The following is a 14473-nucleotide window of genomic DNA, read 5'->3' on the forward strand; positions in this document are numbered from 1 at the left end:
TAAAAACCTCACTTCTTCGGATGCATCCGAAGAAGTGAGGTTTTTACTCACGAAAGCTTATGCCCAAATAAATCTGTTAGTCTTTAAGGTGCCACCAGACTCCTTGTTGTTTTTGTATGATATTGCCTATTATTATGTTACTTATATAGAACTTTATAGCCAAGTTCCTGCCCCAGGGAACTATTCCAGGGACTACTGTCCTGATCGCATTATTCACTTTTATTTTTAAAACACTGAACATCTCTTATTTCACTAGCCACAGCATTTCCACTAGAGTGCCATGGAATCCAGGGATCTGGCTCAGAATTCACGTCGACCTTACCACGGTGTACAGAGGGATCCATGCAGATGGCTCAGGGAGGAGAAAATGAGACTCATTTATTCAAACTGATTTGTTAGCTGTAAATGTCACTTTCCTTAAAGAATCTTTTTAAGCTTGTTTCCTTTTACATTCAGTGAGAAATGTCTCCACATCCCCACTATGGAGTGTGAAAAGAGACCTCAATTAGGGCCAGATTCTGACAGCCTGGCTCACATTGAGTATTACTTTTAGAACAGTCCCAATGATTTCAATAGGACTGTTTCAGGAGTAGGGCCCTGTTCAGGACAAGTAAATCAGAATCTGCCCTCATTGCAAATGTAATAGCACAGATATCAGTGCTTTCAGGCACCCAAATCCAGCTACCCCAGGACACATGATGAGGATGTTTGCATAGCTATGTTTATTTTGCATATCCATGCATGAGTGGCATTTCCCTGTAGCTCAGAGGAGTTATAACTGCTCTATGTCACAGATCATGGTGCATTGAGCAGCAGCTGTCAGTCCAGAGCTCTCAAGATGAGGTCACACACTCTGCTCATCTCTGTGCTAGTTTTCTTTGTGAAGGGTAAGTGCATTGGATTAGAATTTTAGAAAAATAGAGAATAAGCTATGGACTCGAGTATCATCAAAACAAAAGTGAGGAATGATTTGTCAAATAGATGCCAATTCTTGTATATATGCGCCATATGCTTTATCTACATAAAGAACAGAACTGAAAGGGTTTCATGTTAAATAAAATCTTGGTTAATAACAATGCTATGGCAATGTAAATCCTTACACTATGAGGTACTACTATAGACACACCTGGATTTATGTTTTGATTTCACACACAGATGCCAGTGGAGACATTGTGCTGACTCAGACTCCAGAATCCCTGTTGGTGTCTCCAGGAGACAGAGTCACCATCAACTGCAAAGCCAGCACAAGCATCAGCAGCTACATAGCCTGGTACCAACAGAAATCAGGACAAGCCCCTAAGCTCCTGTTCTATGGTACTTCCTCCCGTCCCTCTGGGGTCCCAGACCGGTTCACTGGCAGTGGGTCTGGCACTGATTTCACTTTGACAATCACTAGTTTTCAAGCTGATGATGCTGGCAGTTATTATTGTCAACAGTACTATGACTGGCCTCTCACACAGTGATTCATGCCAGTACAATAACCTCCCTCAGTGCTGGTTCATTACTTCTATTGCAACTCTGTGTTTCAGTTACTCTGTCAGAGTCTTTCCAGTTTTCACTGCCCATCAGTGTAGAACAACATGAAACACATTGACTTATACATAAATTATTACACAATATACCAATTTTGCTTAATAGAATTTAGATAGATCAGGTTAGAAAGCATCTCCGTAAACCAGGAGACTCCAGGTTGGAGGTTTTGGAAACATTCTACATTTTGTTCCATTTATGGTAAACACCACATCAGAAATTGGTCTAATGCATAAGTTAGAAACTTCTGCAGAAATGTGGAAACTGGTAACCACTGAGTTGACTTCCTTCCAGTTTAGAAATATAGTCTTGTCTCACCCCAAAATTACTGACAAAAATGAAGACGGCAGGTCCCTTGCTTTCTATCTAATCTGTCTGTCCATCCATGCATCCACCCATCCTCTGAAGGCTTTCTGGGGCACGTATTGCCAGGGTTTCTAAGCGTATACTATCCTACCTATGCCATTAAAGCTGTACGAGGTAGGGAAAACAAAAAATTGTGATCGCTTATAGGTGGCATCAAACATGGGCTTAGGAAATCCTGCACCATTTTAGCAGCACTCATCTGGGATCTATTCTTCTAGATGCTGATGGGATGTTTTGAGACCCCCTTGGGTCTCTGGGGGAGCTGGCAGGTAATACTGAGAGTTCGGAAGGGGATGATAGAGTCTTTGACTACTGTTTGTGTTCCTAATTTTTGTGTGCATCTAAACTATTATTGGCAAATAATAATAAAAAAAAATAGGCCCAGTTCCCCTCCCTCATGTGCAGTTTATTATCTAAGTTAATGAAGATGTCATTTTAAAAGCTAAGCAAGTAATTAAAAACAAACAGCTGCATATACTCCCAATAACAATTCAAATAATACTAATTAAAAGCAACCTTAACTACCTCGTAATTAACAGCTCCAATGTAACACAGCAAAATCCAAAAACTTGTAAAAAACTTTATTACTATTAAAAAAAAAGTATTGCCATAAAACTTTGGGTTCATTCTGCATCAACATCAAAGCTTCAGACGCCTTCAACAAAGGCTCAGCTCCCCTCCCTTCTGTGCAGTTTCAGCTGGCCACTGAAACTGACCAAGCAACACTAAAAACTGGTAACTACACCTCTACCCCAATATAACGCGACCCGATATAACACGAATTCGGATATAATGTGGTAAAGCAGTGCTCCGGGGGGGTGGGGGGGGGTCTGTGCACTCCAGCGGATCAAAGCAAGTTCGATATAACGTGATTTCACCTATAATTCGGTAAGATTTTTTGGCTCCTGAGGACAGCGTTATATCAGGGTAGAGGTGTATAAAATCCATCTGCAAAATCTTTTAGTATATGTATGTATGCATGCATGTAAATAAAAGCATATGCTAATTTCAATACTTAAATTATACTCTCAATAAACGCGACGTATTGCCGTATCCCCTTTAAAAAACGTCCGTGTGCTTCTTATAAGCATAACAAGGTGTGGGGCATTTTTTTTGAAATATTTACCCTCCCCTCACAATTGTCCCTCACCCTTAGCACTAGAGAATCCTGCCCAGCTGCTCTCAGGCTCCCTACATGAGAGAGAAGAACCTGCCTTCTTCAGCCCTGTAGAAGGAGGGAAGGATGGCCCAATGGTTAAGGCACTGTGCAGGATGTGGGAGACCCAGATTCAATTCCCTGCTCTGCCATGGACTTCCTGTGTGATCTTGGGTAAGTCACCTAGCCTCTCCATGCCTCACTCTCCCAGCTGTAAAACAGGGATGAGAATAATGCTCCCCTACCACACAGGGGTGTTGTGAGGACAAACAGATAAAAGATTGCAAAGTGCTTTGAGATCTACGGATGGAAAGGGCTGAATAAGAAATAGGCATTATTATTAGAGGGCAAGATTGGACCCAAAGCTTAATCGCTCAGGCCTTGAATTCTGGGCAGCAGAGAGGCGCTCAGTATTCCTTGTGCACAGGAAGGCAACGAATTACAAAAAAAAAAACCCACCCCAAAATCCCCACCAGCATTCCACAGCGTAACTATTTGGTTGTTACAAATTAAACGTTTGCCAGCGGGAATTTAGATTTATTGGCAATCTTATCCGAGTCTCTCCACATCGTTTTGATTTACGGGCCTGAGGCAAATCCTACTGAAGTCAGTGGAGACCCCCACAGACTTCAGTGGGCTTTGTATCAGGCCCTAAATTTCTACATCTAGCAACCGTTACAGTTGCTTTGTAAGCAGGGGACTAATCTGAAGTCATTTGTCAGGACATGAGGAGAACAATGCAGCTGCCTCAGGCTGGGGGGGTGCAGGAAATTTGGCTGCACACAGAGAGCTGGGATTTTCAAAGGACACGTTTTTGTGCCATTCGGCTACACTTGGCATTCCCTCTCTCTCTAATTCTCTTTCGCACACACCCTTTTGACCCACGTGTCCCTTCTTCCAGTGCACACATTGCTCTTTTCAAAACCAGCCCTAGGGAACTGATGAGTCGAGAGCTTTGCTCAAGAGTTTGTCCTCAGAGGCAGAATGGTTCCAAAAGCCTCCACTCAGCCACCACAGCTCTAAGTCTTCTCCTTCAGACCACTGAGAAACTCACTGAGGGGATGTCAGACAGCTCTCCTCCTCTCAGGCCATAGAGTGGCAGCAAATAAGCTCTGTGGTGTCTACACCAGCCTCTGGGTTAGTGCAAAGTCTGTGGTCTTAATATCCCCACTACATGGTGGGCAATGACTGGTGGATCCACGCCGGCTCTCTCCAGAGCCACTAACACACAGAGTTCCTGCAGCATTTCTCCCTCCACAGTGCATGGGGCTATGTATCCCGAGATTCTCCTGTCCCAGAGCAGCAGAGCCGTGGGCGGGAAGCCCTGAGTCTTGGCAGTAGGGTGACCAGATGATAACTGGAAAATATCGGGACCGCCGCAGGGGGAGCGCCTTTTCAATTGTTACACTCACCCATCCGGGTCTTCGGCGGCACTCCGGCAGAGGGTCCTTCAGTTGCTGATGGTCTTTGGCGGTGGGTAATAAACTTTGCTGCCAAAGAAAGAAGTACCCGCCGCCAAAATGGGTGAGTGTAACAATTGAAAAGGCGCTCCCCCCCGCGGCAGTCCCGATATTTTCCTAAGCAAAGCCTAAGCAAAAAGAAATGGGGGGGGGAGCCACGCCCGAAACAAAATATTGGGACAAATGGCGTCCCGACCGTACTTCAGTCGGGACGCAGGACAAACTGCTCGATATCGGGACAGTCCCGATTTTATCGGAACATCTGGTCACTCTACTTGGCAGCCGCCTGCAGGGCTTGAGCTGCGAGTGCCGGCTCACCTCACTGTAGGGGGAAACCCTGAGTCTCGGCACCTCCACCAGCACCCGGACGGGTGAGTTAAATGTATGTGGCCCATGAATTTTCCTGAGGGTCAATGGCCCGGGATAGAAAAAAGGTTCCCCACCTCCGGTGTAGGGGATGGCAGGATTTGTTTTTCAATGAAAAGCTGTGCAAACAATGGATCCGAAGCGCCAGCCTCCATGTGACTAGCCAGGTAAGCCAGAAAGGGAGCCGCCCTTGGATATGTGCACAGGAGGCGTAGGCTGTGCAGGGAGCATTCTCCATGTGCAGGGACTGCTCGCCCCATCCAGCCCCAGGAGTGCTGAGGGGATGACACACCGGGGCAGTTATCTGCTTCATTATAAAGCATGGAGGAAAGAGCGTCCCCTCTAGATGCACTGGGCAGCCCCACCACAGGCTCCCTCTCAAGGCTCCTGCAGGCGCTGTGTGGCTCCACATCGCCCCCTACAGAGGATGCACAACCCAGCCCTGGCTGTATATCAGATGTCTGTATTTATATTCAAACGTGTTCTTAAATCTCTGTATACATTGTATTGTATTGCATTGCATTGCATTGCATTCAATACTCTGCACAGCACACTCAAACTAATGGAGCTGAACCTCTCCCAGTAACAGCAGGTGGCAGAACTGATGCGTATCACCCTGAACACACTGCAGATGCTAAAATTCTGATTAGGATCAGTGCTTTGTAATAAGTGACAGCAATCAAAATGATAGAACTTCTGAAATTATGCAAACCAATCGGATCTCCATTTCTAGGCTCTGAGCCTGACACACGGGGCCTGAGGCGAGATGCTTTGCATATTTACATCTAATTCATTTCCCTGCTGCTCTGAGCAGTTATATATGGAGTCACTTTTTACAGTTTCTATTGGTTTATTGATCAGCTCCAGTCGACCCAGACGTAGCAAGATGATCTCCCAGGCTCAGCTCATCTGGCTGTTAGTGCTCTGGATCCAGGGTAAGAATCAAACGGAGATAACACTGACTTTGTTGGAGAGATCAAGCCCTAGACATCTCCCAGTCATATATATATATATATATATATATATATATATATATATATATATACACACACACAATATACTGCTCAATCTCAAATTTAGGATAAAAAGTTTAAAATATGACGCAAATGTAACAAGTGATTTACTGACTTACTCATTGTGTTAATTTATATTATATTTTATGTTCAGGCTCCAGTGGGCAGATTGTGCTGACTCAGACTCCAGAATCCCTGGCAGTGTCTCCAGGAGACAGAGTCACCATCAACTGCAAAGCCAGCTCCAGCACAGGCAACCATTTAACCTGGTACCAACAGAAATCGGGACAAGCTCCTAAGCTTCTTATTTATTATGGCTCTACCCTCGCCTCTGGAGTCCCAGCCCGGTTTAGTGGCAGTCAGTCTGGGAGCGGCTACACTGATTACACTCTCACCATCAGCAGTGCTGAAATTGAAGATGCAGGAGATTATTACTGTCAGCAGGGTTATAGCTCCCCTCTCACAGTGATACAGACCCGTACAAAAACCTCCCTGCCCTGTGTGGTTTCAGTTTCTCTCCTGTAACAGATGCTTCCTAGAGATAACAACAGTTTGGACATAACCGCTATGTTACACAGTGTCCCGCTGCGATGGGGTGAAGGGTCTCTACTTTGTAGATAGGGTCTGATCCAATGGCCATTGAGGTCAACAAGAATTCTTCTACTGCTCTGGGTCAAGCCTGTTATAAGGAAGGGGTTGAAATCTGCTTCACACAGCAGGATGCTATTGCATAAAATGCTGAGATTACAGAAGAAGGCTGTCCCTGTGACATAAGAGCTGCTAATAACCCAGGAACACTCCCTGTCCTTTTTATTATACATATATTTTGAGTGTAGTTGGTCAGCAGATGTCCAGTGAGAGATGCTATCAAACCCGAAAGGCAGTGATTGTGTGATTCCTTGGTAATACAAACAGCAGAAGCAAAAATGAATTTAAAGGCTGGGGTCGATAACCAGACACAGTGGTCACCACTGAAGTGTCAATATGTTCAAACAGATCCCACACCCCCATGTTTGGAGGTGTCACAGTTATCTCATTCTCCACAAAAGGAAATACTGTGTGTCTCAGATACCACAATGAAAGGCTACTGGAAAATGTTGATTTTTTTGTATGCTCACCTTTGTCTCCATTCTTCCTAATTGCATCTACTGCTGTAATTCCGGCTAGAGGAAACCCCGTCCTTGTCTGTATGAATTTTGATCTGAGGGAAGCCTGCCCTTTTGGCTGCCACAAACCTTATCCTTTTTGTTTGGGTCTGTGGGATGCCTTTTCCTTTCTCTCCATGTGGATGTGAAATAAATTTCACGTGGAATGAAACCAGACTGTGCAGCTTCAATATATTCTATCTTCCACTGTTGTTGCCAGACTGTTATTCTTGGAAAGTATGATAAACCTTCAAGCACCTTAACTGCACTGCCATCCCCCTCCACCTCTCTAGAAAGATCAACTAAATTAGGATATAATCATCTGCAGGATAATTTCAAAACAACCTTTTTTTGCTTTTATGGCTAAAGCATGGACTGAGCACCCAATTTGCTGGAAATACAAACCGAATAAGGCTTAGAGAGTTTAATGTTCCACTGTCATCCTTAGAACCCTGGAACCAAATTCCTCACTGATATAACTGCAGTGATTTCAAGGGATTTACACGTGGGATCAGTTTTGACATTAAATTAAGAGAACAGGAACACTGTATATGACCCCGTACAGAAATTCCTTTTACTGGTAAGTCTTTAGCCATATATCCCTTTCTATTCAGAGTCTAGCAGTTGGATTGCGATGACTGTCTCCAAAATCCTCCCCTAAGTGTTTTGAAGAGAAAGTAGAATTGTGTTCTTCAAAGGCAGTTCCAGCTCTCTGCATTCTATAGCCTGGTACCAGCAGAAATTGGGACGAACCACTAACTTCTCATCTACATGGCATCTGTCAACCGCAAGGATGCTCCAGACCAGATCAATGGAATTGGGAATGGCTACACTGACCAGATTCTCAGGATCCATGGGTCTGAAGCACATGATGCTGGAGATTATTACAGTCAACAAGGTGAAAGACCATCAGTACAAAAGCCTCCTCATTTGGTAGAGTTTGTTTCACTCCTGTCACAGCTGGAGCTTTATGGCTATGGCACTGGAACCAGAGAATTGTGAAATCCTTCCAAATACAGCAGCTATTCACAATACTTCCCCCCTCCCCCTTTCCTTTTTGCTGCAGAGCTATTCACCCATCAGGGTGAAAAATCTGAGCCATCCTGAGCTCATGTTCTGGAGAACTGAGTCTGAGCCAGCATCCTGAGCCTGGATTACTGCCCCTGAGCTGCATCTCAGTCCCATGAATGCCTGGTCTCAGGACTAGAGGAGCTTAGTGTCAAAAAGAGTTTCCAGCTGGATTCCATCTCCTCCTGCTCTTCACCCAGCAGCTCCTTTTCCCTCTCTTGTCCCTTTCACTGGCAATATCTCCTCTGGCTCAGCTGCCTGTGCGGAGTGCTGGGGGCACATTACTTGCCTGTGTTTAAAGTTGACCTAGGAGGCAGCTGGCAGCATGTTGCACATATCCACCAGGTGCAGCCTGAGATCCTTTAAGGCAAGGAGGGATTCAGGGAGACAGAAATCAGGTAAACCAGAAAGGGCATGAGAGAGAATCTGTAAGAGTTTGGAGGAAGATCTGGATGAGGGAAGTTATAGGTTGGGAAGAAAGAAAACCCAAGTAACTTCCCTAACCTTGTTATCTCTAGACTGATTCTTGCCTACATATTTATACCTGCCTCTGGAAATTTCCACTACATGTATCTGATGAAGTGGGTATTCACCCACGAAAGCTTATGCTCCCATACGTCTGTTAGTCTATAAGGTGCCACAGGACTCTTTGTCGCTTTTTACAAGTCCCTTCAGTCTCCTCTGTAAACCTACCCCGGTGTGTTATGCCAAACCAGAGGGCAAAAGTACCCATGTCCCTCACAATCAATCCACCAATGATTATCTGCTGTCCTGGCCATATATAAATGCACTACAATGTAACTGCTGTATGATGTTATACTGTTATCTACCATACAATGTGTACACTGTAATGCTGTGCTAGACAGGGAAAGAAATTCCCAACTCCCTACAGACCACAGAAACCCAAAAGAGTTTGCTCTAATTTGCACATTAGGTGACTTGCAATTTGTGGGGAAATGAACAGGAGAATGTCCTGTCCAGGGCCCTCCCCATCCACCTGTGCAAAATCCTGCATGGCCTGTGCATTCTGTTGTGCAAATTGTGGGTAGCTTTTCTGAACTATCTCCAAATACTGAAGGATTTAGTCATCCGGAAGCAATTAAAAAGGAAGAGACAGAATTAGATTTCAGGCCAGAATGCTCTGAAAATGGACTTTAGGGGTTTCTGTTTGGCTTTATGAATAAAGAGACTATTAAGTCTAAAGGAGAAAAAAAAACCACATCTTCCGGTTTCTTTAGGAAGAAACTCACAGATGTGCAGATCTTCAACCCAGAGCTTCCCACGAGGCCAAACTAAATGTTCATTTGCAAACAATGCCACTCCTTGGAATGTTTTGTAGACAATTCCAAAACAAAAACAAACATGCTGGGAACTACAAGAGTTTAATCGTAAAATAATTTGATGGAACCGAGAACTCCGTCCTGCCCCCAAAGTATTGAATGGTAAATTTCACCATGACTTAAATGAGACAGATCTGTCTTCATATCCACAGTGCAGGGAGAAAGTACAAGCGGGGGCGGGGGGGGTGGCTAGGGTTTCTGTGCATTGCCCCTTTAAACAGAAGATCTCCACCTGCCTGTCTGCTGGGGAGCAGGGCTGTGCAGCATTTCAGGAACAAGAGGCACTCTGCTTTATTCTGGAGGGAGATTTTATGTTGGTTCCTAAATTTGCTGGTTTCCTTAAGTTAAAACTAAAACCCATGTGGCACTCCAAGTAGGAAGCATTTCATTTTACATGGGTGCAAGTAATCAAAGTAACCAGACAAAGGTGCAGGTCACTGGAGAATCAGTCCATTTGACAAAGGTGTCAATGAGGAGGAAGGGCAAGACCATGTGGAATCCAGCCCTTGGGCTGTCTGATTTTGAGGGATAAACCCGAGAAAAGAAGAATCCTCCCATATCATAGAATCATAGGACTGGAAGGGACCTTGAGAGGTCATCTAGTCCAGTCCCCTGCACTCATGGCAGGACTAAGTATTATCTAGATCATCCCTGACAGGTGTTTGTCTAACCTGCTCTTAAAAATCTCCAATGATGGAGATTCCACAACCTCCCTAGGCAATTTATTCTAGTGCTTAACAAACCTGACAGTTAGGAAGTTTTTCCTAATGTCCAACCTAAACCGCCCTTGATGCAATTTAAGCCCATTGCTTCTTGTCCTATCCTCAGAATTTAAGGAGAACAATTTTTCTCCTTCCTCCTTATAACAACCTTTTATGAACTTCAAAAATGTTATGTCTCCTCTCAGTTTTCTCTTCTCTGCAGTAAACAAACCCCATTTTTTCAATCTTCCCTCATAGGTCCTATTTTCCAAACCTTTAATAATGTTTTTGCTCTTCTCTGGACACTCTTCATTTTGTCCACATCTTCCCTGAAATGTGACACCCAGAACTGGACACAACACTCCAGTTGAGGCCTAATCAGCGTGGCGTAGAGTGGAAGGAATACTTCTCGTGTCTTGCTTACAACACTCCTGCTAAAACATCCCAGAATTATTTTTGCTTTTTTGGCAACAGTTTGACACTGTTTACTCTTATTTAGCTTGTAATCCTCTATGATCTCCAGATCTCTTTCCCCAGTACTCCTTCCTTGGCAGTCATTTCCCATTTTGTATGTGTGCAACTGATTGTTCCTTCTGTGCTGGTGGGGGAGTGACACTGTATGTGAAAGAAAGTGTAGAATCAAATGAAGTAAAAATCTTAAATGAACCAAACTGTACTATAGAATCTCTATGGATAGTAATTCCATGCTTGAATAATAAGAATATAGCAATAGGGATATATTAACGACCACCAGACCAGGACGGTGATAGTGACTGTGAAATGCTCAGGGAGATTAGAGAGGCTATTAAAATTAAAAACTCTGTAATAATGGGGGATTTCAACTATCCCCATATTGACTAGGTACATATCACCTCAGGACAGGATGCAGAGATAAGGTTTCTTGACATCTTAAATGACCGCTTCTTGGAGCAGCTAGTCCTGGAACCCACTGAAGGAGAGGCAATTCTTGATTTAGTCCTAAGTGGAGCACAGGATCAGGTCCAAGAGGTGACTATAGTTGGACCGCTTGGTAATAGTGACCATAATATAATTAAATTTAACATCCTTGTGGTGGGGAAAACACCACAGTGGCCCAACATTGTAGCATTTAATTTCTGAAAGGGAAACTACATAAAAATGAGTAAGTTAGTGAAACAGAAATTAAAAGGTACAACATCAAAAGTAAAATCCCTGCAAGCTGCATGGAAACTTTTTAAAGACACCATAATAGAGGCTCAATTTAAGTATGTACCCCAAATTAAAAAACATAAGAGAACCAAAGAAGAGCCGCTGTGGCTAAACAACAACGTAAAAGAAGCAGTGAGAGGCAAAAAGGCATCCTTTAAAAAGTGGAAGTTAAATTCTAAGTGAGGAAAATAGAAAGGAGCATAAACACTGGCAAATGAAGTGCAAAAATATAATTAGGAAGGCCAAAAAAGAATTTGAAGAACAGCTAGCTAAAAACTCAAAAAGTAATAGTAAAAAAAAAAAAAATTAAGTACATCAGAGGCAGGAAGCCTGCTAAACAACCAGTGGGGTCACTGGATGATCCAGATGCTAAAGGAGCACTCAAGGACAATAAGGCCATTGCAGAGAAACTAAATGAATTCTTGAATCGGTCTTCACAATTGAGGATGTGAGGGAGATTCCCAAACCTGAGGAACTGTCCCAGATTGAGGAGTCATTAGAGGAGGTTTTGGAACAAATTGATAAACTAAACAGCAATAAGTCAGCAATGTCTCTGCTGTAGTCTGAATGTAAAAATAAATATAAACAAAATTATTAAATATAGAAGCTCTTGTGTTTTCCACACATTAGTTATATCCTTCTTTATGTCCCTTGTCCCAACCCCACTTCTTCAAGTCCCCATACACTATCACTCTAATTCCATTGAAATAATTCATGTTAACCAAGAAAGAAACTAGCAACCTACAGGACACATACACTAGCCTCATAAGTAACCATATAATCCGCCCCGTCACCCTACCCCTTCCCCATCCCTTTCCTGTGGTGTCTCCTCTTTGTTGTTCGGGTGCTTTAGACCCCTATTCTGTAAGCATGTGTGCGCATGTGTACCGTTGGGTACAAGGGGAGAGCCATTGAATTCCAGGCATAGGATACTGATGGACTCAATGGGACCTCACACATACATAAAGCAGTGTTGCCAACTCTAGCCATTGTATCTGATGTTAATTTAAAGCCTCCCCAAATCCTGAAATCCTGCTGGTTGCAGTGAAAAGCTTGACCCAAGTGTGCCCGGAATGCTCCGAGCCAAAAGACAAATTAAAACACTGAAACTCTATTTCTAACTAATGTGTGAAAACACAAGAGATTCTATATTTAATAATTTTGTTTATATTTATTTTTACATTCAGACTCCAGCAGAGACATTGCTGACTCAGACTCCAGAATCTGTGGCAGTGTCTTCAGGAGACACAATCATTATCAACTGCAAAGCCATGATGGGCCTACTTACCTGGTACCAACAGAAACCCAGACAAGCTCCTAAGGTCCTTCTGTACAGTGCCTCCACCTTGCTGCCTGGAGTCCCAGTCCAGCTCCCTGGCAGTCAGGCTGGGAGCAGTGTCACTGATTACAGTCTCTCAATCAGCACCGTTCAAACCGAAGATGCAGGAGACTATTATTGTCAACCTTTTTACTGTACCCCTTTCACACAGTGATACAGGCATATATAAAAACCTCCCTGCTCTGTGTTTTAGTTACTTTCAAACAGTGTAACAGCTGCTTCCTCTCATGCGTCTCCATATCAGGGTAGCTACAGTGTGGGAACCATGGACAGCAACCAGGTGTCAGATTCATTCCTTGTGCCCCCTCTACCAGCCCCCGGCTCAGATCTGTTCACCCAGCACAGAACAAAGTCCAAGGTTTATGTCGAGCTGAGCGGACTCCAGGCCACAACCTGTCAGTGTCACCCTTGGTGACTAATTGATGTTTTTATTAATGGTGGATTTTCACTTCTTTGATGGCTCAGAGGGCTAATGAGACATCGAGAGGCTCTCTGGATACACTGGGGGGGGGGAAATCAATGGATAAAACAACATAAACCTCTTAGACACATTGAGACAATACAGCTCCCATTGCTCGTGAACTAAATCACATACAAACAGCTCGCCTCAGATTCTTGCCCTTCATGCTCCTCGTGTGCTACCTAACCAGCATTAGAGCTCTCCACTGGCTCCTCCCAACCCTCCATCCACCCCCTCCTCTTTCCTTGGCTACCTGCCTCTCCTGAAGGATCTGGGAACTCAGCTCTCCCTGTTAGGCCCTGGTAGTCGTGCAGCTCCATGGGAGTAGGAGTGGACACCGTCTCAAAAGAAATATTAGAACTGGAAAAGGTACAGAGAAGGGCAACAATAATGATTAAGGGTATGGAACAGCTTCTGTATGAGGAGACATTATAAAGACTAGAACTTTCTATCTTGGAAATGAGATGACTAAGAGGGGATATGATAGAGATCTACTGTATAAAACTGTGACTGTTGTGGAGAAAGTGAATAAGGAAGTGTTATTTACCAATTCACATAAAACAAGAACCAGGGGTCACCCCATGAAATGAATAGGCAGCAGGTTTAAAACAAACATAAGGAAGTACTTCCTCACACAACTCACAGTCAACCTGTGGAACTCTTTGTCAGAGGATTTTCTGAAGGCCAAAACTATAACGGGGCTCAAAAAAGAACCAGACCAGTTTATGGAGGATAGGTCTGTTGGTGGCTATTAGACAAGATGGTCAGGGATGCAACCTCATGCTCTGAGTGTCCGTAGCCTCTGATTCCCAGAGGGGAATGGAGTGGACAACAGGGGATTGATCACACGATGACTGCCTGTTCTGTTCACTCCTTCTGAAGCACTTGGCATTGGCTATTATCAGAAGACAGGATACTGGGCTAAATGGACCATTGGTCTGACCCAGTATGGCTGTTCTTATTTCTTATGATGTACAAACACACTGGGAGGCAGCAGGGTGCCATGTGGTTCAGCTGAGGCAACTGGGCAATGAGATCCTTGGTGTTAGAGTGGGGCAGTGCCAGAGCTGCAGGAAAATCTGGGATTGGACAAACAGGAGAAGGGACAGACTGATGGGAAGCCAAGGACAGGAAGACATTTTTGGAGATGTGGGACACATGGAACCACCTACCCCTGGCTACCAACAGCCTCTATGCTTAGGTCTTGCCATGCTCCTTCACTCCCCAATTCGCCTCCGGTGTGGACATCGTACAGCCAGGAACACCAGCTCTGCCCCATGGAAAGGAGGCTTCTATGCCAGGAGTATCCCGCCGGGGGCCTTACGGCTGCATTGCTGCCAC

At 44.2% G+C, this 14473-nt stretch overlaps 2 gene segments (V, D, J or C); both read left to right on the forward strand.

Moving 5' to 3' along the window:
- The first annotated feature begins 838 nt into the window (after positions 1-838).
- On the forward strand, positions 839-1463 carry LOC112103120. The segment is given in 2 exon segments: positions 839-887; positions 1156-1463. Coding segments are annotated over 2 exon segments (357 nt in total).
- Positions 1464-5764: 4301 nt separating this feature from the next.
- Positions 5765-6416, forward strand: LOC112103121. The segment is given in 2 exon segments: positions 5765-5813; positions 6046-6416. Coding segments are annotated over 2 exon segments (420 nt in total).
- Positions 6417-14473: the final 8057 nt, after the last annotated feature.

This window comes from Terrapene carolina, unplaced genomic scaffold (assembly GCF_002925995.2).
Source record: "Terrapene carolina triunguis isolate 2854851 unplaced genomic scaffold, T_m_triunguis-2.0 Scaffold31735, whole genome shotgun sequence".
Taxonomy (NCBI): Eukaryota; Metazoa; Chordata; order Testudines; family Emydidae; genus Terrapene; species Terrapene triunguis.